This window comes from Rhinoderma darwinii, chromosome 5 (genome assembly GCF_050947455.1).
Source record: "Rhinoderma darwinii isolate aRhiDar2 chromosome 5, aRhiDar2.hap1, whole genome shotgun sequence".
Classification (NCBI taxonomy): Eukaryota; Metazoa; Chordata; class Amphibia; order Anura; family Rhinodermatidae; genus Rhinoderma; species Rhinoderma darwinii.
The window spans coordinates 88,321,144-88,346,521 of record NC_134691.1 but is presented as its reverse complement, the minus strand read 5'-3'; the positions used below and the strand labels follow the sequence as shown (position 1 = coordinate 88,346,521).

Sequence of the window (25,378 nt, the reverse complement as noted above, 5' to 3'; positions counted from 1 at the left end):
GATTGAAAAATATTGTACTAACTTATAACTATACACTATAACCAGCAACTGAGCAGAATGTTTTTAGTAATAATTTTTCTAGTCTCCCAAAGTCCTGCAGAAATTTTCATACACTGAAATGATAAATGTACAGCGGACATGCTAAAAATAACGAAATATTTTTTTAGCAACACAAAAATAATACATGCATTTGAAATGAAAAAAATTTTTAGGAAACAAATTACTATATATGAACCCCTTACTGAATAGAAGGCTTATATACTTAATTTTTTTTAGATACATTTTGTTTTATCTTTATTTAAGAGCATGATAAAATTCCAAAGGGATTAACTGTCCATAAAATGTTATCATTTAATTTAGATGATAAGGTGACACCAAGATATGTTCAGAAATTTCTCAATAAACACTTCAATTTATTATAGAAAAAGGGGAAGGAACAAATTAAAATGAGTGGGGAGATGGAAAAAAATAAATAAAAATAGAAACAGTGAATTTATCTACATTACAGTAAAGTCTTCTAAATTAAAACAGGTGGAAATGATCTCTAAAAAAAGTATGTGTTATGGATAATACGGTACATTGCATAAATAAAACCGAATAAAAGCAGCAATTTCTCTTTACTAAAAATACATTCTTAGGATTCCTAATTGAGGTAATATTCCAGCAACTCTGGTTTATCAGTTACCAATGAAACATGTCAATGCTAAACTAGAAAATATGGTTTTCCTATAAAAACGCTAAGAGACCATGTCAAAAATTACACGTTACAAAACTCAACTCAAAGGCTATAGACACCTTTGGGGGGTTCCCTTTTTTTTATCAAATGTATGTATTTTTACATAAAATCTACTTTGAATTTGTATTTATTAAAAAAGTAAATATTTCATAAGCCTGTACACTCCATGCTAAGTAGGGTCAGCACAGTGCGTAAAAATAACTAAGTACATCCCAAATCAAGGGTGTACTCATTTTTGCAACCCTGGATTACAGCAAAGTTGCATTATTTCTTTATTTACTAATGACGTACAGTGAAGGAAATAAGTATTTGATCCCTTGCTGATTTTGTAAGTTTGCCCACTGTCAAAGACATGAACAGTCTAGAATTTTTAGGCTAGGTTAATTTTACCAGTGAGAGATAGATTATATAAAAAAAAAACAACAGAAAATCACATAGTCAAAATTATATATATTTATTTGCATTGTGCACAGAGAAATAAGTATTTGATCCCTTTGCCAAACAAGACTTAATACCTGGTGGCAAAACCCTTGTTGGCAAGCACAGCAGTCAGACGTTCTTTGTAGTTGATGATGAGGTTTGCACACGTTAGATGGAATTTTGGCCCTCTCCTCTTTGCAGATCATCTGTAAATCATTAAGATTTAGAGGCTGTCGCTTGGCAACTCGGATCTTCAGCTCCCTCCATAAGTTTTCGATGGGATTAAGGTCTGGAGACTGGCTAGGCCACTCCATGACCTTAATGTGCTTCTTTTTGAGCCACTCCTTTGTTGCCTTGGCTGTTTGTTTCGGGTCATTGTCGTGCTGGAAGACTCAGCCACGAGCCATTTTTAAAGTCCTGGTGGAGGGAAGGAGGTTGTCACTCAGGATTTGATGGTACATGGCTCCATCCATTCTCCCATTGATGCGGTGAAGGAGTCCTGTGCCCTTAGCAGAGAAACACCCCCAAAACATGATGTTTCCACCTCCATGCTTGACAGTGGGGACGGTGTTCTTTGGGTCATAGGCAGCATTTCTCTTCCTCCAAACACGGCGAGTAGAGTTAATGCCAAAGAGATAAATTTTAGTCTCATCTGACCACAGCACCTTCTCCCAATCACTCTAAGAATCATCCAGATGTTCATTTGCAAACTTCAGACGGGCCTGTACATGTGCCTTCTTAAGCAGGGGGACCTTGCGGGCACTGTAGGATTTTAATACATTACGGCGTAATGTGTTACCAATGGTTTTCTTGGTGACTGTGGTCTCAGCTGCCTTGAGATCATTAACAAGTTCCCCCCGTGTAGTTTTCGGCTGAGCTCTCACCTTCCTCAGGATCAAGGATACCCCACGAGGTGCGATTTTGCATGGAGCCCCAGATCGATGTCGATTGACAGTCATTTTGTATGTCTTCCATTTTCTTACTATTGCACCAACAGTTGTCTCCTTCTCACCCAGCGTCTTACTTATGGTTTTGTAGCCCATTCCAGCCTTGTGCAGGTCTATGATCTTGTCCCTGACATCCTTAGAAAGCTCTTTGGTCTTGCCCATGTTGTAGAGGTTAGAGTCAGACTGATTAATTGAGTCTGTGGACAGGAGTCTTTTATACAGGTGACCATTAAAGACAGCTGTCTTTAACGCAGGCACCAAGTTGATTTGGAGCGTGTAACTGGTCTGGAGGAGGCTGAACTCTTAATGGTTGGTAGGGGATCAAATACTCATTTCTCTGTGCACAATGCAAATAAATATATATAATTTTGACTATGTGATTTTCAGTTTTTTTTTAAAATATAATCTATCTCTCACTGGTAAAATTAACCTAGCCTAAAAATTCTAGACTGTTCATGACTTTGACAGTGGGCAAACTTACAAAATCAGCAAGGGATCAAATACTTATTTCCTTCACTGTATGTTGCTATTATGTATAATACAATTTTGCCATCCTTCCATGAATTTTAGCAGTGATCATTTTGAAATAGAAATACACTACCGTTCAAAAGTTTAGGGTCACTTAGAAATTTCCTTATTTTTCAAATAAAAGCACCGTTTTTTTCAATGAAGATAACATTAAATTAATCAGAAATACACTCTATACATTGTTAATGTGCTAAATGAGTATTCTAGCTGCAAACGTCTGGTTTTTAATGCAATATCTACATAGGTGTATAGAGGCCCATTTCCAGCAACCATCACTCCAGTGTTCGAATGGTACATTGTGTTTGCTAACTGTGTTAGAAGGCTAATGGATGATTAGAAAACACTTGAAAACCCTTGTGCAATTATGTTAGCACCGCTGTAAACAGTTTTGCTGTTTAGAGGAGCTATAAAACTGACCTTCCTTTGAGCTAGTTGAGAATCTGGAGCATTACATTTGTGGGTTCAATTAAACTCTCAAAATGGCTAGAAAAAGAGAGCTTTCATGTGAAACTCGACAGTCTATTCTTGTTCTTAGAAATGAAGGCTATTCCATGCGAGAAATTGCCAAGAAACTGAAGATTTCTTACAACGGTGTGTACTACTCCCTTCAGAGGACAGCACACACAGGCTCTAACCAGAGTAGAAAGAGAAGTGGGAGGCCCCGCTGCACAACTGAGCAACAAGACAAGTACATTAGAGTCTCTAGTTTGAGAAATAGACGCCTCACAGGTCCTCAACTGTCAGCTTCATTAAATAGTACCCGCAAAACGCCAGTGTCAACGTCTACAGTGAAGAGGCGACTCCAGGGTTTGCTGGCCTTCAGGGCAGAGTGGCTGAGAAAAATCCATATCTGAGACTGGCTAATAAAAGGAAAAGATTAATATGGGCAAAAGCACACAGACATTGGACAGAGGAAGATTGGAAAAAAGTGTTATGGACAGACAAATCGAAGTTTGAGGTGTTTGGATCACACAGAAGAACATTTGTGAGACGTAGAACAACTGAAAAGATGCTGGAAGAGTGCCTGACGCCATCTGTCAAGCAAGGTGGAGGTAATGTGATGGTCTGGGGCTGCTTTGGTGCTGGGAGATTTGTACAAGGGATTTTGAATAAGGAAGGCTATCACTCCATTTTGCAACGCCATGCCATAATCTGTGGACCACGCTTGATTGGAGCCAATTTCATCCTACAACAGGACAATGACCCAAAGCACACCTCCAAATTATGCAAGAACTATTTAGGGAAGAAGCAGGCAGCTGGTATTCTATCTGTAATGGAGTGGCCAGCGCAGTCACCAGATCTCAACCCCATAGAGCTGTTGTGGGAGCAGGTTGACCGTATGGTACGCAAGAAGTGCCCATCAAGCCAATCCAACTTGTGGGAGGGCCTTCTGGAAGCATGGGGTGAAATTTCTCCCGATTACCTCAGCAAATTAACAGCTAGAATGCCAAAGGTCTGCAATGCTGTAATTGCTGCAAATGGAGCATTCTTTGACTAAAGCAAAGTTTGAAGGAGAAAATTATTATTTCAAATAAAAATCATTATTTCTAACCTTGTCAATGTCTTGACTATATTTTCTAGTCATTTTGCAACTCATTTGATAAATATAAGTGTGAGTTTTCATGGAAAACACAAAATTGTCTGGGTGACCCCAAACTTTTGAACGGTAGTGTATACCTTTATGTTCAGCGATAGTGTGTGCTCATTTATGCAGCGCACTGTACATTCTTTATGAGAATCGAAAGAGGTTGTCTGAGATTAGAAAAAATGGCCTGCTTTATTTCCAGAAACAGCGCCACTCTTAATTATTAGCTGTATCTTGTATTACAGCTCAGCCCAATTCACTTAAATTTTTTAAAGCGTATTTAACATTTCAGATGGCTTTTCAGAATAAGCTGTCATATGTGTGTACATGAGGAAGAACACTATATCTGGCCAATATATGGCTTGTACCCTGCCTTTCTTTTTTTTAGCACTTTTCCACTCTACAGGCTCTCTAATTCTCAGTTTTCCCTGAGTTAGTGGGTGGAACCTAACTGCTATCATAAATGGCATACAATGCACACATAGAGGAGAAAACATCCTGCTCCCCTATGTCTTTGTAGCACTCCCTCAGAAGTAGTAGCAACATGGACATATACTTGTAAATCCAGCACTGGGGTGAAACATACCTCTTACTAGATGCTGCATCGTCTTTGTGTCTCTCTATGCCTCTGTCTCTCTTTCTGCTCCCTCCTCCCCGAGACTTTTAGGGGCAGATGTAATTTGATCATTCGGTGAGCCCGACAAATTTAGCAGTACATTTAGAGTGAGAGAACAGTTAGGAGGGGAGGGGGGCTTGATAAGTGCAGTAAGAGGCATTTCTCTTAAATAAGATATATTACAAAAGTTTCTTATATTCCTTTGTACTATTGATTTATGTAAAGTTGAAAACGTAATGACCATTTAATCTTAGTCAACCCCTTTAAGGAGCACCACAAAAAAAACAAGAACATAATTAAAGTGGTACATAAAGAGGAGGAATCACTATTACTACATAATATAAATCACAGTGATTAATGGTGGATAACAAGACTTATAAATGTTTCTATAGACAAAAGGGCTAAAAAAGGCAATAATAGAGACATGTTGAATAAAAAAAAAAATCTATATAATTTAATTAGTAATTCACAGGTTTATTTAAAATTTACTTGATAGGATTTAAAGAATGTATTTTATTGTAAAATGCACTTTTTAGTGCCCAAAAAAGTACGGGTAAATCATTTAACAAGTTTTAGTCATTTTTTCAAAACGTTTTTTTTTCTTTTTTGCTTCCACAATTATTTTGGAAATACTGTATCTTTATTTCTGTTTCTTACATGAACCTACTGAACTCTTTACAGTGGTTTTAATACCAGATTAAGTTTTTTCATTTATTAAATTAAACATGTATACATAACACATTTGTACATTTACAGTACACTAAAATTAAATATTATTTCAATTTGAAATTAGCAAGTTGGTACGAGAAACCTCTATGGTCAAATCACAATTTAGGGCCATGTGTTTTTCTATCATCCAAACAACATTAAATTTTAAGATCCCTAGATCCCTAAATATGTGCACATATTATAGGATTTGTATGATGGTCTTAATTGTAAATGTAGTGTATTTCCCCTAATAAAAACGTCAGCTTCTGCATGTAGTTTAATTACTTATTTATAGAATAGAAGCTTAAGACATAACTGTATATCCTTGTTTTTAATGTTATGCTGTCATCCGATTATATGGCTAATGTACCAACTATCTCAACAAAGAGCAGTGGTCCTAGCAAAAAATACTACTGAAGAAATCTACCACAAAAAGGAGACAGTGAGAACGTGATATTATTTGCATATTATAGGTTAAAAGAGATGACACATTTAAAACATTTTTAACCCTTTAGGCCCCATGCCCACTTCCGTTTGTGCCTTCAGGGTGCTAGCCGTTTTGACGGCTAGCACCCTGACCCATTCATTTCAATGGGGCCATGCACACTTCAGTTTTTTTGACGGTCCCGTTGTTCCGTTCCGACAAAAGTAGAGCATGTCCTACTTTGGTCTGAGATTCAGTGACCGTGGGGCCCATACAAGTCAATGGGTCCGTCAAAAAACTCTGAAGGCACACGGAAGGCATCTGTGTGTCGTCCGTGTGTGACGGAGCCGTTGCCTAGCAACGGCCAGAAGTACACGGAGAGAGAGATATTGCACTGCACTAATCGGCAGCCCCTTCACTCTATCCAGCACTGATAGAGAGAAGAGGCTGCTGATCAGTGCTGGATAGAGAGAAGGGGCAGCCTTTTTGGGCAGAGCATACGCGGCGATAGTAAGAAAAAGCAGTTCATACTTACCCCGGACGTTGTCTTGGTGACGCGTCCCTCTTTTGACATCCAGTCCGACCTCCCTGGATGACGAGGCAGTCCATGTGATTGACTGCAGCGGTCACATGAGATGAAACGTCATCCCAGGAGGCCGTACTGGAGGTAGAAGCAGGGAGTTCTGGGTAAGTATAGACGTATTTTTTTCTGAGTTGGGGTTTTTGAAGGAAACATTAGAAATCTATATTGTGAGCGCCGCGCATTGTACTGACTGTCCAGCGGTAGTCACTATCCAGGGTAATGAAACAGTTACTGCCGATCAGTGCAGCCCCTTCCATCTATCCAGCACTGATCGGAACGCTTTCAGCACCCTGGACAGTGACTACCGCTGGACAGCGAGTACCACGCGCGGCGCACGGAAGTATACACGGAATACACACGGGAACCACACTGATCCAATCACGGATACACGGATCCGTGAAAAACGGCCGTGAAAACGGTGATGGAAGTGTGCATGAGGCCTTAGGCTGCAATAAACTTTGGTCTTCAAGACACAAAAAGTTTGTGTTTGTTTCTCCACATTTTGACAGCTATAGCATTTTTACTTTTTCATTGACATAGATGCCTGAGGCCACATTTTTAAGCACCATTTTGGAGTACATATAGGTTTGAAATCAAATTCTATTGATTTTTATAACTGACTAAAATGCGATTTTGGGAAGAATACATTTTGGATTTATTCCATTAACTTTAAGTTACCAGTTTCATTTATGGTTCAAGTAATTTTGGTAGTGGGGATACCAAGTACATGCATGTTATTTTCTGTATTGTGTAGTATATAGACAAACTTCATTTTATTTTTTAAATAAAATATTTTTATTGTATTTTTTTACAACTATCAACCTATTCCCGCAAAAGGATGTACTATTACGTCCTGCTTGTGGTCACCTAAATGCATCAGGATGTAATAGCGCACGCTGGCAATTATGCAGGCACAGAAGTTGTGCCCGCACGATCACCGCGAAAGCCCGGGTGTGATTGACAGCCGAGCTTCCATTGCAAGAGCCTGGATCAGAGAAGCCTTTAACCCCTCACATGCCACAGTCAATACGGACTGCGGAATACAAGGATTTTGACAGAGGGAGGGGACTCCAATGTGGAAACATAGTGTGGCGGCTTGTAAGAATAACCCGCAATTAACTGCATATTAAAAGCGCAGGGCGGGGCAGGAAGGAGTTAAAAAAGTTCACCTTTTAACACATTTTTGAAAAGGAGTATTCTTGCCAGAATTTTTCGCCTATCTACGGATAAATGTTAGATCGGTGGGGGTCCGCCCGCTGGGATCCCCAACATTCGTCACAAGACGGTGGCTAGGATAAGTTTGGATTCAGCAGCGGCCAGGTAAGCGCAGTACCACTTCATTCAAATTCTATGGGGCTGACGAAAACAGCCGGGCGCTGCACCCGACTATCTCTGTCATTCCATTCGATTATGAATGGAGAAGCAGCACACATGCCAGGCTGGCACTCTATGCAAATTTATCCTAGCCACGTCCTGCGGCTGGGGGGGGGGGGGGACACAGGGTTTCCCATTCTTGCGATCGGTGCTGGTCCCAGCCGGCACACCCCCATCGATCTAGCATTTATCACCTGCCCAGTGGATAGGTGAAAAATGCTTTACGCTGGAGTACCCCTTTAAAAGGCTATGACATGAGTCTATGAATGACTCAGTCACAAATTTTACCCACAACAATAGTGTTCACATATTGAGCGGGTATTTCCCATGGACAGAGAACAAAATAAAACAGTCTATATTACCAACTGTCTAACCTCTTTTTTACCTAGTGTATATGGAAGTAGTACTGGGGATTTCCCCATTCGAACCCCCTTCAAAGAGTCACTGTATGGTGCAGCTTTGCCTCCGAGAGATCCAGCTTGTCTATGCATTACACGGGTGGCCCATTGATTTCAATTGGTGCCATGTAATGCTTAATTTGCCTTGTAGCAATGGCCGATTGTGATAAAAGCGGATTGCTGCATGTCAATAAATTGTGACCACTACAATTAGCTCAATACAATGAGATCTGTTACATGGTACACCGAACAACCCCTTTAATAGGCAAAGCTTTTACAAAACCAGAAAGCCCTGACCCCCGTTAATCTACATAAAAAAATGCATTAACTTTTGCAAATACATTAGATCACTGATCCTATGTTACAAATCGTATTATAATCCAAGTGCAATATTTATACCATGTACTGTACAGTAATCTGAGGTAGAAAAAAAATAAAAAAATAAAAAAATACTCCTATTGCATAACAGGAGCTCTGGAACTCAAGGCTACAATAAAAGGACTATTATAACGTAAGGCCCCATGCCTTGTCCGTGCCCGTAATCATAGCCCGCGATTGCTGGCACGGCCGGCAACAGCCATCCGCATTTGCGGGTCGTGCTCCCATATAAAGTATGGGCGCAGGGTACGTGAAAAGCAAACGATTTTTTTTTACATGTCCTATCTTTTGCAGCGGCTTTCTACGGCCCGGACACCTTCCCGTAAATAAAGAGGAATGTGTCCGTGGACAATAGAAGTGAATGGGTCCGTAATTGCGGACGATTTTTACGGCCGTGTACATGGGGCCTTAGTAATATAATGTATAAACAAGGATACTAAACATTCTATGCAGATTATATGGATACTGTAAAATGGTGCTGAGCGGTGATCATATGTTTCCAAGCTGAGCACATGTATACATGGTGTTATTCAACATCCATTAATAAGAACGAAAAGAAAGGGGTGGATGACTGACCAAAAATTGTACAGCTAGTTGACAGTCATCGACAAGATAATCCCTCCTTACAGGAAATGTCAGGCAAGATAAAACACAGTACCATAGCTTGTGAACGAGGTTATACTTTGTGGTGAGAAAACGGTGTAATCCGATATGGTTTAATAACACAATACATACCCTAGCCAGAAACTAGACTCACCTCGGCTGTCATCAAAAACTATTTTTTATAGCAAATGAGCACATTCAGTCCCGTACTACAAATATATTTAATTGTGCAAGAAACGACTGGATCTATTATAACGGATAATGAAAATACTTGAAAGGGACTGAAGAATACAAAAATTTTTAAGACCAGAGGATATCTAAGACAAATGTGTGACCAAGCTTGAGAAGTTTTTCTATACACGGAACAACTCATGTAACAATACTGGATCAGAAACCTCCATCCAAACTGACTGGTAATAAACAAACTGATGAAGAAAATTACCAGAAGGTTCTGTTAGGAGTGTCTGAAAATCCAGAGAAATAAAATACTGGAGATCGATGGCGTGCCTTTCTTGTTCAGGCGGACTCGGTCGATTACACACATATAGCTGAACGGCTGCCATGTAATACTACATTTCAAGAATTCCATGATCAGGCTACAGAAACTTCCCCAAGCCCTTTATTAAATGGGTTGTCTGTGATGAGACAACCCCTTTAATTTTCTCACGCATTTTAGAAAATAATGGAATCGCATTCATGGTCATTATTTTCTCTCTAGAAACACTTATCACTCAGACAACTCAGGTACGTGGTTTGCTAAACGGTCTTAATGCTGGATGCCCCACGGCATCAGCTGTTTTTAGCTGGAGGAGCACAGAATAAATGCTCATTTATAGTTAATAAAAACGGGAACCCCCTTCTATCAGTTCATTGGGCTCTAACGTAGTATATAACATAACGTTGTTTATAGCATACTCTATAAACTACTTGAGCTGAAACCTGATAAACATCCTACAATGTAGGCTGATGTCATGATACCGGCCTCCTATATGGTTCGCTACTTTTCATTATGACATTAATTTAATAAAGTAATATTAGCGAATAAATAACGAGTAATAACGCTCATTATTTTCTCTATAGCTGCGTCTGAAGCAGTTATTTTACCCCATTGAGAAATATCCTGGATGTTACATGCTGTAACTCAGGATCAGTAAAAAAATAAGTCATGTATTTACAAAATTACTGAACTATGTAAGTAGATGCTAGAAATGTCCCGTAGTAAAAATCATGTTCTTTAAATTGATTGTTCGGGATTTTAAAAATCATTAAATTTCATTATCTTGTGTTATTTCCCGGTCTGCAGTGACATGGGGCACACTGGAGAAAAAGTGAAGCAGGCCGAGTGCTGCTTCTGCAGAGCCTGCCAAGTGATTCTGTAAATTACCGTACCCACTGAATATTCGTAGCAGGAACAATTTTCCTAAATGCGTTCAGTTAAAGGGGTTTTCCCATGAGACACATTTATGTCATATCCACAGGATATGTCATAAATGACAGATAGATGTGGGTCCCCCTCCTCTGGTACCCGCATCTATCTCCAGAACGGGGCCCCCTAAACCCTGTTCAGCTGCTTTGTGTTGCGGTTGAATGAGGTGAATTCCGACCATGAAAAAGGTTATATGGTCGTGAGTTATGTAAACAGCGTAGCTCGCTGAGCTACGCTGTTTCCGTGAGTCCCATAGTAGTGAATGGCAGTTACAGAAGCAGTGTAGCATAAGAGCTACGCGGATTCCATAACTGTCATTCAGTTCTATGGGACTCCCGGAAAAAGCGAAGCTCAGCGAGCTACGCTGTTTACGTAACTCACAACCATATAACCTTTTTCATGGTCGGAATTCACCTCAATCAGCCACAACACAGAGCGGCAGAACAGGGTTTAGGGGGCCCCGTTCTGGAGATAAGTGCGGGTCCCAGAAGTGGGTCCCGCATCTATCTGACATTTATGACATGTCCTGTGGCTATGACATAAATGTCTCTCTTGAGAAAACCCCTTTAATGATATTTCATTCACCAAGCTAATTAAAAGTAGGAAAAAACAGCAGAGACAAAAATAGACTCTAAAAGATGGAATTAATATGTAAAAACACATACAAAAGAAAATCAAAAAAGTGAAACATGTCAACTGTTTTTGCAAGCAAAAAAACTTACTCTCGAATTGCTATTTTCTCAGAATGCCTTGAAGAAACTGATGACATGCTCTGCGACATCTAAAACATGATAAAAAGACAAATATTATTTTCAAAATTGCAATAAAAGGATTAACATGAACTTTTAATGCTGAATCAGTGAAAAATTGTGTTGAAAATGTTTTTTTGTTACATAGATTGAAAGTAGTGCAAAGATTACGGTTATTCTATAGGACTATAGTCAGCCTATATTTAAACTGGTAGGGGGATTTCTTTAGGCAATACAGCAGACACACAAAACTCAGAACGCTGCTGCATATTCATAGAATTAAGAAACTCTTTCTATTCAGTTCACTTAAATTACACTCAAATCCTTCAAGAAAAATAAAGATTCTCTGAAATATGCGTGTTGCTATAATTTTCATGTAAATGATACAAGTTGGCGGTTCTAAACCTTAAGGGATTTCATGGGATTTGGAAACTTCCCTCATTTTCACTAACCTCTTTCTGTAATCTGGCATATTCTTCACTTATGAACGTGAGAGACAAACCAATGAAATAATCGAGAACATTACTAATCAAAATGGGGGCCGAAGTCTGGCTCAAATTTAGCCCGAATTCTGGTGCACATGACGCATGCCATATCAAGGGGCGTAAACTTTTTTTAAATTATTTAATGTACGTGTTTAAATTTTTCAATGTGTTGCCTTGACAGCAGGCTGTGTCATAGTGTATAGTATAACGTACTTTATACGGTATAAGTATAAAATAAAGTTGCAAAAAAAGTTATCCCTTCATGGGATTAAAAACAAAACGTAAAAAAAAAAATAATAATAAAGAAACATCCACAAAAAAATAAAATAAATCGTTATTTAGTATAAAATATATTTTTTTGCCCATACATTACATAGAAACAAAAAAAACTACATATATTAGGTATTCACACAACCGTTATAACATGAAGATTTAATTTAAGAGATTTTTTTTACCGTAAAACGTGAATGGTACAAAAAATAAACACAAAAACAATGACAAAATAAAAAAAAGTTTTATCTGTATTCACGATGCAAAAATAAATTACACGTTAATTATTTGTACCCCCCAAACTGCACAGGAACAACAAATGTCATATTCCCACATAAAACAAGGCCTCATACAGCCACATCAATGAAAAAATAAAACAAAAGTTATGGCTGCTAAAAGGCAGAAACAAAGAAATTTAGTTCAGTAAGAGACATATATGTTGCTTATCTTTATATAATAACTTATGAACTAATGTGACTAAGAGGCTTTCTAAAAGAGAAGACCACGGGAACAGATAAAAGTACATTCCTACAAGAGAACAAGAACACGTAGAGTTTGCAAATCAATAGTCACACATCTACTTCTCCTTGAGGCAAAAATGCATAACATTTGTAGGACGGAAAGACTTAAAGGTGTTTTCCAGCTAGTAAAAATTCATGGCCTATCCTCAGGATAAGCCATCAATAGCTAAGTAGAGGTCCGACTCCCGTGCAAGCTCCGCACCCCCTTCAAAACAGCTGACCAGCGGGGGGTCTCGAGAGTCGGAACTCGACCCATCAGCTATTGATGGCCTATCCTGAGCATAGGCCATCAATTTTTACTGGCTGGAAAACCCCTTTAAGTTGCATAACTGAGTATACAGAGAACCGACTTCTAGTAGTAATAAAACATTGATATAAAGAGGGTCACTATTAAAAAACAAACAAAAAAAAACACTACAGTTACATAGTTCGTACGGTTGATAAAAGACACATGTCCATCAAGTTCAACCAAGGGATGGGAAAAGGGAAGGAAGGGATGAAACAAAATTTCTAAACATTGACCTACTAGTTATGGTGTCAGAAATGAAATAGCAGGGACTTGAGGTTGTAAAGGCCGTAGCAAATAGGGAAGAACCATTTACTAATATTTGTTTTTGTGTATGGAAAGTAGTATAAATAGGGATACAAATACAGGAGGTAGAATATGGAAAAGTGGGGGAAAATATTTGAACTCTGAAATTTGGACTGAACATGACATTCTGCAGAAAATCTATAGGGCATTTTTTTCTTCTATTTATACATAATTACACCAACCTAAAAGATTACAACTCTGTGACCCAGTGATCCTCTAAGCAAAGACCACAGGTTAAATATTTACTCTGTTTTTACCCATAGGATCAAAAAAATCCAAAACAGGGACCTTGTCTTTTAACTGCATGCCAATTTAAAATAAAATTTACTGAGGCACAAATTTGTTTTATTTAACTACTAAAAAAAGGTAAACCAATATAAACACAAATACAAGGCACAGATTAAAATAAGAGGAAAGCTCACATATTTGGCAGTATACTGCATGTTCATAGGGTTAAGAGGAGGAACATACAAACCTTCATAGTCCGCTCTATTGATGAACTATTTACAATGCTGTCTATGTACATATTGCTATCATAAAGCAGACTGTATATAAACCACTGATGTAACCACCATAGCGGTACCCAACACTCCTGCTTGTTCACTGACTGGGATTGAGATTTAAAAAAAAGTTGAAAAAAAAACCCCTCAAAAATGGTCAAGAAGTGGCAAACTAAGGTCTAAATGTTCGATAATGTAGAAAATCTGACAATCCTGCATCACGCTGGTTAATAAAATCTTGTATATTTTATTGTATGTGGCTCTTTTCCAACCACACGTCCATCAGGATGGTAAACACTAGGTGCAATACGCACTAGGCAGTCAGCAAAATGAATAACGTGCGATGCGTTGACCCCTTCACCATATATGACTGTGTCTTACTTACACATGAAGAACTGTTTTAGTAGCACATATAATTTGTTTAGAAACTCTGACAAGTTTTATAGGTTTTACATATATTTATTGTTTTTATAACTGCTGGTGTAACAGAACAGCAATGGGTTCACTGGGGAATTATAGAACACATAAATCCACTGCTGTTTAAATTACAAAACATGTCACACCAAAAAAAAAAAAAACAACTAATAATAATCTTTTGTAATGTAAGATGAATTTGAACTGCTGGTATTCAAAAAAGGATTTAGCTAAAATATGTTGAGATTTTAGATTGAAAACAGATTATGTGATAAACTGAGAAGTCTGCTGAGACAGCAGCAAGAACTCCGACATAGTGTGTGAGAAAAGTCAGCGATATACCAGTCCGGCAAATCAGAGGACTAGAAATAAAACAGCAGCATAATAAATGGACATCAGATACGAAGATGGAATTCAGTTGATTTATGTTGATGTAAAGCTTTACCATTAGGCTACAGCGACACGTAGCGGCTGAGTCCCAGCCGAAAACCCTGTGTGCAGATTTAGCACAAAATCGGTTTAACAATACTTGTTTATACCCATGCAGACATAAGCAAGCATTGCAAACCCACGCAGATTTGATTTTAGTTACATAGTTAATAAGGTTAAAAAAAGACACAGGTCCATCAAGTCCAAACTATAATCCTATCGCGTTGATCCAGAGGAGGGCAAAACCCCCATGAGGTTGATGCCTATTGCCTCATTAAGGGAAAAATTCCTCCCCGACTCCAAATATGGCAATCAGAATAAATCTCCCGATCAATGCCCCATGTCCATAATCTAGTACTCGTAACCTGTCATATTATATTTTTCAAGAAAGGCATCAATGCCCTTCTTGAACTTCCATAGTCTCACTGCTCTCACAGTAAAGAATCCCAGTCTGTGATGATGGTGAAACCCTTTCTCCTCTAGATGTAGAGGATGCCCCCTTGTCCTTGTTACAGGCCTAGGTGTAAACAGATCATTAGAAAAATCTCAGTACTGCCCAATTATATATTTGTACAATGTAGTTAGATTGCGCCTAAGCCGTCTTTTTTCAAAAGTAAACAGCCCCAAGTTTGATAAACTTTCTTGGTACTGCAATCTGCCCATTCCCTTAATTACCTTGGTCGCACCCATTTCTAGTTCAGTCATGTCCTTCTTATACACTGGTGCCCAAAATTGTACATAATATTCCATGCGTGGTCGGACTAGTAATTTGTATAGAGGCAAAACTATGTTCTTGTCCTGAGTATCTACGCTTCTTTTGATGCATCCCATGATTTTATTAGCCTTGGCAGCAGCTGCCTGGCACTGGTTGCTAAAGGTAAATGTACTGTTCACCAATCCCCAATTCTTTTGTTAATAGCAGCTTGATCAGTATTTTACCATTTAATGCAGAATTGTAAAATTTGTTTCCTCGACTCAAGTGCATAACCTTACATTTATCCACATTATACTTAATTTGTAATTTCTCTGCCCAAACCTTCAGCTTCCCCAAATCCCTCTGTAGTATTACATTATCATCCTCTGGGTTTGTGGTTCTGGGCCATAGTGTTGCCACAAAACAGTCGGACCACAGACCCTGTTTTATTTTTTTCTCTCATACAGAGTTGTAGCACATGTGAAATAAAGCCTTATACAGGGGGATCTTTTTACTTTACTTGTATCTAGATACTGGGTTTATTTACCATAATGATTTTTTTTGAAAGCACATTTATGAACCTGCTAAGGAGAAAGGTATTATCTTGTATAATATGATATTTCTCACCAGTCTCTGATTTAATCGCTTATTTTCTTCTTCTTTTTGCTGCAATGTCTGGAAAGAGGAAAAGAAAGTGAAAGAATTACATGCATAACCTACCGATTGGTGAAAATGGAACAAATATAAAATCAGGAAATGCATTTATAGGGGTTGTTGCACCACAGACCAACTCTTTACTATGAGAGCCACAGCAACGGTCAGTCGAGTGCAGCAAGAACGGCTCCCAAGTGGGCGACAGCAGCTACATGTCAATGTAGTATTACATAGAGGCCATTGAGATGAAAGGCCGTTCATGTAATGCATGGACAGCCCCAGTTCGCATGTCACTTTCTATTTCATAGAGGAGGGTCTCGTAAGGGGGCCACCTCTATAAAGTAAATATGCGCTACTTGGACAACCTCTTTAAGAAGAGCTACAGATTAATTAGGACCTGACAGTTCACCGCTTTGTCCTAAGGTAGTCAAGTTTGTGGCCCACAAGCCCTAATTTACAGATTGGGGGACCTACTTAGTGGGTGAAGTTAAAGAGGCTTAAAGCTTAAATACAGTGAAAAATTATGAAACTTTTGCTTTGTGACAATTCAAATTTTCAAGATCCCGGCTTGTTCTCAGTGAATATAAATATTTATTGTTTCAAGAGGATTAAAACTTGTCCTGATCAGGACACAGTCATAGCTTGATACACGTAAAAAATATATGTATTAAGCCATGTTCACACGGTGCTAAAAATTCCCCCGACGTGTAAACGCTTCAAACACGCTAGCTTTTTTGCAAAGCGCTTTTAATAGTAAAGGCGTTTTGATACGGTTTTTGGGCGCGTAACTAGGACTCTGACTATGGGAATGAGGCGCGTTTTCGGCACATTTTACGTGCCAGGAACTGACCTGATGCGTCTTTTTCTACACTACGCATTTTTTTAAACAAGTGCGCAACAATGCGTCGAATACACGCCGTGTGAACAAGGCCTTAGAAGGACAAAGTGGTATTTATTTTTACAGACATATGTCATAATTGTGAATGGGATCACCAAAAATCCCATGCAAACTTTTTAAACACCTTGGGAAAAAAAAGTCAGGTTAGCGGCACTGACAGGTTCAGTGACACCGGGCCTGCGTGCCTCTGACACGCAGGATCAAGCGGTTACCAATCACATCTAAGTTCATAATTTAGTCTTGAAAAAAACAGGAGTGGGGAAGGAAAGGAGGGGAGGATGGGAAAAAGGAAAAGGAGAAAAAGAACAGGCGCTGCTCTAAGGTAATATTGTATATCCAGTTTGCATAATTTGATTATAAAGATAGCAACTCATCAGTATGGGTGAGAATAGCTGGTAAAAATGTCAACTCACCCTATATAGTTGTGCAAAGTTCATCGGCACAACTCAGCTTTCAAACTTTGTAGCATACAGTATGCTGGCCCGTAGGAAAAAAAACACCTGCGGCAGGTAAACACCAAATCTTCTGGTGGAAGATAATATCTAATGGATTGTAGAAAAAAAAAATCACTCCTTCAATCTGCCTCGAGAAGGAGTGATTTTTTTTCTACAATCCATTGGATATTAAGTTCATAATTTAGATGTGATCGATAACAGGTGGATCCAAACCAGTCAGTCAGTGCCGCTAATCTGACGGATTCAGATCTCAGTGCATGATACAGCTGCTCTGTATACAGTATACAAAGCAGCTGTATCTCAAAAAGTTAAAATAATTTTTAATAAAGAGTATTTAGAAAGTTCTATCACAAAGATACCTTTTTTCATTAAAAAAAACCCAAACGATTTCAAAAGGTGTACATAGCCTTTAAAGAGGCTCTGTCACCAGATTTTGCAACCCCTATCTCCTATTGCAGCAGATAGGCGCTGCAATGTAGATTACAGTAACGTTTTTATTTTTTAAAAACGAGCATTTTTGGCCAAGTTATGACCATTATTGTATTTATGCAAATGAGGCTTGCAAAAGTACAACTGGGCGTGTTTAAAGTAAAAGTCCAAGTGGGCGTGTATTATGTGCGTACATCGGGGCGTTTTTACTACTTTTACTAGCTGGGCGTTCTGACGAGAAGTATCATCCACTTCTCTTCAGAACGCCCAGCTTCTGGCAGTGCAGACACAGCCGTGTTCTCGAGAGATCACGCTGTGTCGTCACTCACAGGTCCTGCATCGTGTCGGCCACATCGGCACCAGAGGCTACAGTTGATTCTGCAGCATCAGCGTTTGCAGGTAAGTAGCTACATCGACTTACCTGCAAACGCCGATGCTGCTGTAGAATCAACTGTAGCCTCTGGTGCCGATGTGTCCTCGCTCGTCCGACACGATGCAGGACCTGTGAGTGACGACACAGCGTGATCTCTCGAGAACACGGCTGTGTCTGCACTGCCAGAAGCTGGGCGTTCTGAAGAGAAGTGGATGATACTTCTCGTCAGAACGCCCAGCTAGTAAAAGTAGTAAAAACGCCCCGATGTACGCACATAATACACGCCCACTTGGACTTTTGCAAGCCTCATTTGCATAAATACAAAAATGGTCATAATTTGGCCAAAAATGCTCGTTTTTTTTAAATAAAAACGTTACTGTAATCTACATTGCAGCGCCTATCTGCTGCAATAGCAGATAGGGGTTGCAAAATCTGGTGACAGAGCCTCTTTAAAGGAACTCTCACACAAAACTGATAGTTATCTCAAAACAACCATTTTGTAACCTTTCAATCAGACTTATTTTAAAAGTAAGAACGGTGGAGGTCCGACCGTTGCTGAGAACAAGGGGACCTTTGTTACTATTCTTGGATAGAGAGCAGGTCAAGGATGCGTTGTTCCTCCCCATAGACTTAAATAGGGTAGTCGGAAATGGCCGCATGAGCGCGTCTGCTTGACAGGTTATAAAAACGGTTACATGTGACTTCGCAATGAAAATCTAAGCTAATGCAATGTACAAGTGTTCAATGGTAAAGAGACTCCAACAGGACAACTTGATACTTACTCTCTCTAGAAGAATAATCTTTTGTTTTTCCTCTGACAATGTAACATCACTACAAGAAACAGAATAGAAAAATGCGCAGATTCAATCATCACTATTTCAACATTTTCAGAGATATGACATCAATTCAGAGCTGATAACTATAATAACACATAATAGTATTATCTATCTGACCGCCACCGTCACCTGATATTATGGACATTGCGTCACCACACAGGATTGTCAGCATGCGCGGCGTGTGACCTGGGACTCCAGTCTCTCCACCGCTCCTTGCTGTCAATCCTTTATGGTGACACCACTATAGATAATACTAGTAATGAGAAGTACAGTAAAACTATTTTTTTTTATCTTTGGCCATTAGACTTCTTTATATAAAACCCCTTTCACCATTAAAGACTAAGCCAATTTTAATTTTGCCTCACAGTTTTCGGATTGTCCTAACTTTTTTTTTTTATTCCGGACCAGTTATATATTTCTGGTATGTCTTTCTTTATCAGACAATAACTCTGCAATAGTTTTACATTTCCAAGTAATTCCGACACAGTTTTTTCGTCACATGTTGTACTTTATTTAGGTGGTAAAAGTAGACGCATATGATTTGTGTAAATGAATTAAAAAGTACAAAAATTGATGAAATGTAAAAATAAATTTTCTTCTCTATTTTGAACTGCAATTTGTCACATACATACTGTATAAAAAATGTTTAATTAAATATATATTTCCATCTCTTTACTCTATTTTGGCAACACTTTTGAAAAAAATAAATAAAAATTTTTTTTTAACAATTTAGAAGACTTACAAATTTAATAATAATTTTATACATTTTGAAGTACATTTTGTTTTCCTGCACCAACTCAAGTTTTCAGAGGCTCATAGGTCTCAGAATGATGGAAAGCCCCATAAAAGATCCCATTTTGAAAACGACATCCCTTCAGGTATTTATTAAGGGGTGTTGTAAGTATTTTGAACCCAAATTTTTTGTTTTGTAAGAATTCATGCAAAGCAGGTGTAAAAAAATATAATTCCACTTTTTTCACAAATGTATCATTTTAAAGACAGATTTCTTTAACTGTATTTGCAGCATGGAGGGATTTGAAAATGGGGACACTGCTATAGTTATCAGTGTAGACGTGGTACCTTTGTTGCAGGAATGGCACCATTAGGTCCCACACAATTTTTCCGGATGTGCCAATTCTGTCTAGGCAGCCTGGGGGATTCATTTTGCGATCTTTGCCTTCATAAATCACAAAAAAATTCACAGGTGTACACCTTATATAGTTTAACATCATATTTGGCACGTTTGGAGGGGATGAACTGCCGGAATGAAACACGGCCTTTATAGCTCATCAGAGATTCATCCACTCATTAATTTTGATCTGGGGTCTAGGATTTAAGAAAAGATTCTTGTAGGAGGGAAATTAAAGGTCTCAATTTATTAAGGTGATCGTAGCCTGGGTCATTTCTTTGGGGGACTTGGGAGTTATCTGTAAAATGAATGAAGCGCATTATGGATTCATATCGGTGTCGGGACATAACTGCTGCAAATACAGGGGTAGCGTGGACAGCTCTTGATGCCCAGTAGGAGCGGATAGTTGGTAGTTTGACCAACCCCATATTTAGAGTTAGGCCTAAAAAATGTTTAAGCTCAGGGACACTAGTGGGGGTCCATGATGAGTAGAGGGATGTGGGTTTCTGAGCAAAAAAACGGTCTTGCATAGATATTTGTCTGTTGGAAAATTAACTCCAGGACTGGGTCACTGATAAATATGCGGAAGAAGTCCAAAGGGGTATAGTTGTCAACATTCACTTTTTTTGCTGGTGTTGCTGACAGCTGCGGTACCTGGGGGTAAAATGAAAATGCGGGATCCCAGAACACGGGAGGGACTGCACCACTAGGCCCTGCACCTGGTGATTCGACAGAGACGACGGATTCCCCCACCATAGGGCTCTGGGGTCCAGAGGTTTAAGTAGAACTTGAGTCGTCACGGTCTGAAAAAACTTTTCTACCTCTGAAGTCGGTGTCACTACCTGAACTGCCGAAGCATAGCACGGTGTACGCTTTCTCTGCAGTAAACATTCTCCGAGCCATTATTTAGGTAGAACTACAGTAGAACCGTTAGGCTAATAACTTTTTTAAGGTTGTTTTTTTTTTTTAATTTTTTTGTAATTTCTTTTTGTATTTTATTCAAACTAAGAAAAAAAAAAATGTAACCTGCCCATCACTAGGTAAATAAATAAATTCTTAAAACCAGCACACAAAAAAATTACGTAAAACTGGCTAACAACAGAAAACTTACTGATCACTTGTGCTCACACAGAGAATCAGGGGGCACAAATGGGGTGATCAGGGGGTACAGACTTGAAAAGTCTGTGTTTTTTCACTTCACTTCACTTATACAACTCAGGATTTGCTTATAGTGTCCCTCTCTCCTCTGACAGATACAGTGAGGGGAGAGGAAGACCCTGCCCATGTCCTGGCTGTATTTTGTAAATATAATGACATAGATGATAGGCATATATCACAGTGACCATGTCAGCAGGGACCACTGAGATTGGTCCCTGGCTGTTACTATTTGCCATATGCTGCCACAAGCAGCATTGGCAATATGCAAACAGCGCATGTGTGCGCCATTTTGATTATCAGGGACGATGATAGGGAGTGCTGGCCCTTATTTTTGCTATTTCTCTCTCCTGTCACAGAATATATTCTGTGACAGGAGAGAACTAACCGACGCTGTTTTGGCGGTGATCGCCGTTATTCAGTGTATAACGGCGATCACGTGACTGGGAACCGGACGAAACGGTCCTCGGTCTGTGCTCCGAGGCCTCAGCTATCTCTGTAGCGGAGTACACAGAGTTTAAGCGCCTCCCGGGGGCCTAAAATAAAGTTAATAAAAATTAGTCATTACATTCTATGCAACCAAAAATGGCACAATTGAAAAATACAACTCCTCCCGCAAAAAAAAAAGCCCTTATACGGCTATTTCGACGGAATAAAAGAAAAAGTTACGACTCTTAGAATGTAACAGTGAAAAAATAATCCTTGGTGCAAAATGGCATGGTCATTAAGGGGTTAATACTTTTGGGTTTACCGTTTGGTATTTCTAAACTTTGGCCTGTAACCTGTGGCAGTATTTCTATGTCAGGCCTGTTATTATTTGACTTTAATCCTCTGTTTGTTTCTCAGTTTCCATTCTGTGATTGAGCGCAAGATAATCCATATTATACTATACATTTTTAAACTTCTCAAGGATTGTTCAACCCTATTTTCAATTTTTGATTGAACTGTATAGCATTATTCATTTTCTAGGTTGAACAATATATAATACCAGCCTATTTACTAAGCAGTTGAAATCATATAGTAAGGAAAAAAAAAGAAGAAAAACGTAAATCTCACACAAAATGTAACGTGTGCAGCTCAGTAGGTTACTACAAATATAGGGAGGAAACGGTGTAAAACGTTAACAGTTCAGCGACTGCACTTACTGAACAGCTGTCATGCTGATCTCTAAAGTGGGCTCCATTCTGTCCACATCATCACAAGGAAATTCAGGCACAAAAGCTCCACTAGGCTCAGAGACAGGAACCGTGTGAGTTGAAGACACAAAACTTCTGAGCTTGCAAACATCCTCATCAAGTCTCTTCTTCTCCTCGAGCAGACGTGCCCGGTCTTCAGATAGTGTTTCAATTAAATCTGCAGAATAACACAGTAAAGCAGTGTGTGAGAAAGCGCTGCATAAATCTTTAGGGGCAGATTAACTAAGTCTTCGCTTAAAGCCCGCAGGAGTACATTTATTAGGAGGCACAAAGATGTGTAAATCTGTTGAGGTATCTTAAAAAATTTGTTGCATCATTGGCTGTTCGTGCGCTACAAAGTAAAATCTATGCTAGCTCGGAGTTGGCGTAGATTTCCACTTTAATTCACGCCAGTTCCTGGTGTTAATTATAGTAAATGTCTTGGGCCATTGGGGCTTCCACTAAGCACTCTTTTTAGAAAAGTTCAGTGGAGGCAATGGCACAAAAGGTCATATTCTTAAAATTAAACATCTTGCATGTTTATATGGATAGAATTTTTGCTTTTAACCCCTTCCCGACACCCACCGAATATGTACGGCACTGTTGGGCAGGGCTTCCCGCAAAGCGCAGTATCAATACGTCAGGAGCTAAGCCCGCACCATCAATGCCGGGTGCCAGCTGTTTGTTACAGCGGACACGCTGATGTAATGGCCAGGACCGGAGCTAGCCTCCGATCCGGCCGATTAACCCCTCAGATGCTGCATTCAATAGAGATCGCAGCATCTGAGGTGTTTTTAGCCACCGGCACCCAACAGGATCGCTGTGTTGCCGGTGGCTGCAATGGCAACTGGAGGCCTAATACTGGTCTCCCAGTCCGCCAGCAACAGAAGCCTCCTATGCCCCGCTCGGAGACGGGGCTTTAGAGGCTTCCGGTACCATCGGCAAGATGGTGCTGGCCCAGATGATGAGCCGGCGTCATCAGCGGTAGGTGTCTGCTGTATGTTACCGCACACACCCGCTGTAACGGCAGGGACTGGAGCGAGCTCTGATCCCTGCCATTAACCCCTTAGAGGCAGGGATCGAAAGTGATCGCTGCATCTTAGTGTCGATGAAAGGGATGCCGACTGCTACTATGGCAACAGGAGTCCTAACAATAGCCTCCTGTCTGCCATTACGGAGGCCGATGAGGCCCCACCTTGAGGTGGAGCCTTATCGGCTTGCGGTCAGTGAACAACTGACAGTTCTAATACATTGCACTACACAGGTAGTGCAATGTATTAGACATCAATCAAACAGTTGGACCTTCAACTCAACTAGTGGGACTAAAAAAAAAAAAAAGCAAAAATAAAAAGTTGTAAAAAATAAAAGCAAACAATACTGCCAGAATTTTTTTGGTCACTTTGTCTTCCAAAAATCTAAATGAAAAGTGATCAAAAAGTCGCATGTATCCAAAAATGGTACCTATAAAAACTATAAACAAAACACATCAATATTGCCAAAAGGCAAGTAGATTAGCCCTTGTTTCCCAGGTACCTATTGAATTCTTATAGTATTAAACGTGTAACTTTATTTATCAATGACTATAAAGCATATAAGTGAAAATTAAACGCGCAATGTGAACTGAAAGTCCCTGTATGGCAATGCTGTTATTACTCAGTAGTCTGTGCAGAGTCAAACTACCACTTCCAATGGCCACACTGCCTGTATGAGATACCTAAAATAGCGGCTGCAGTCTGCTTTGCAAAGGACTTAGGTTTAACAGGACACATTGAATTTAAAACAAGAAAAGCACCCGACATGTTTCACCATCGCAGTGGCGTCCTCAGGGGAAAATGGGCCTTAGCCCACAACACGTTCCCAGCAAAATTCCCCAAACTGCAAAGGTGCAGAGTGTGTACCATAAGGGGGATAAGAAAGGTCATTTATCAGTGCGACACTGGCCTGTGCAGAAATGACTGCTTCACAGCGCAACACACATCTATGGATTATTTTACCCCATTATTATACCGCCTGACTATGCCCCTGATGTGCTATGCCAGTTTACATGTACCCCTACATTATAAACTAAAATACCAGTAAAACTTCAAACAAAACGACTACCAAGCAAAATCCATGCTCCAAAAGCCAAACGGCGCTCCCTCCCTTCTGAACCCTACAGTGTGCCCAAACAGCAGTTTACTTCCACATATATGGCATCACCAAACCACGGAGAACAATTTGAAACAATTCTTGGGGTGTGTGTCTCCATATTGACCACTGAAATGGCATATTTGGGGAAAAATTTTATTTTTACTTTGCACCATCCGCAGCACATTCATTTATGGAAAAAGACCTGTGGGGTGCAAATGCTCACTACCTCCCCTTAATAAATGCCTTGAGGGGTGGTTTCCAAAATGGGGTCTTTTTTGGGGAGTTTCCTTTGTTTTGCCATCACAAGATGTCTTCAAACCTGACACGGTGTCTAAAATATAATCTAATAAAAAGAAGGCCCCAAAATCCACTATGTGCTCCTTTGCTTCTGAGGCCAGTGTTTTAGCCCTTTAGCATGCTAGGGCCACATGTGAGATATTTCTAAAAACGGCAGAATCTGGGCAATGAATAGTGAGTTGCATTTCTCTTGTAAAACCTTCTGTGTTACAGAAAAAAAGGATTAAAAAAGGATTTCTGCAAAGAAAATTAAAGCAAAGTAGAGGTGAAATTTACAAATGTAATTCTTGTGAAACGACTAAAAGGTTAAGAAACTTTCTAAATGCTGCTTTGAGTACTTTGAGGGGTGCAGTTTTTAAAATGGGGTGATTTATGGGGGATTTCTAATATAAAGGGCCCATAAAACCACTTCAGAACTGAACTGGTCCATGAAAAAATAGCCTTTTGAAATTTTCTTGAAAATGTGA

The 25,378-nt window shown here is 39.4% G+C and overlaps 1 protein-coding gene across 6 annotated transcripts in view; it reads right to left on the bottom strand.

Moving 5' to 3' along the window:
* The window catches only part of RB1CC1 (RB1 inducible coiled-coil 1), a 130,856-nt gene that overhangs the window by 10,131 nt on the left and 95,347 nt on the right, over positions 1-25,378 (bottom strand). For all 6 annotated transcript variants that reach the window (XM_075826250.1, XM_075826249.1, XM_075826247.1 and 3 more), the window contains 4 exons: positions 22,455-22,662; positions 18,972-19,020; positions 16,008-16,055; positions 11,449-11,507 (listed from right to left, as the gene is read on the bottom strand). In XM_075826250.1, the coding sequence (XP_075682365.1) occupies positions 11,449-11,507; positions 16,008-16,055; positions 18,972-19,020; positions 22,455-22,662 (364 nt within the window). The remainder of the gene's footprint in view (positions 1-11,448; positions 11,508-16,007; positions 16,056-18,971; positions 19,021-22,454; positions 22,663-25,378) is intronic.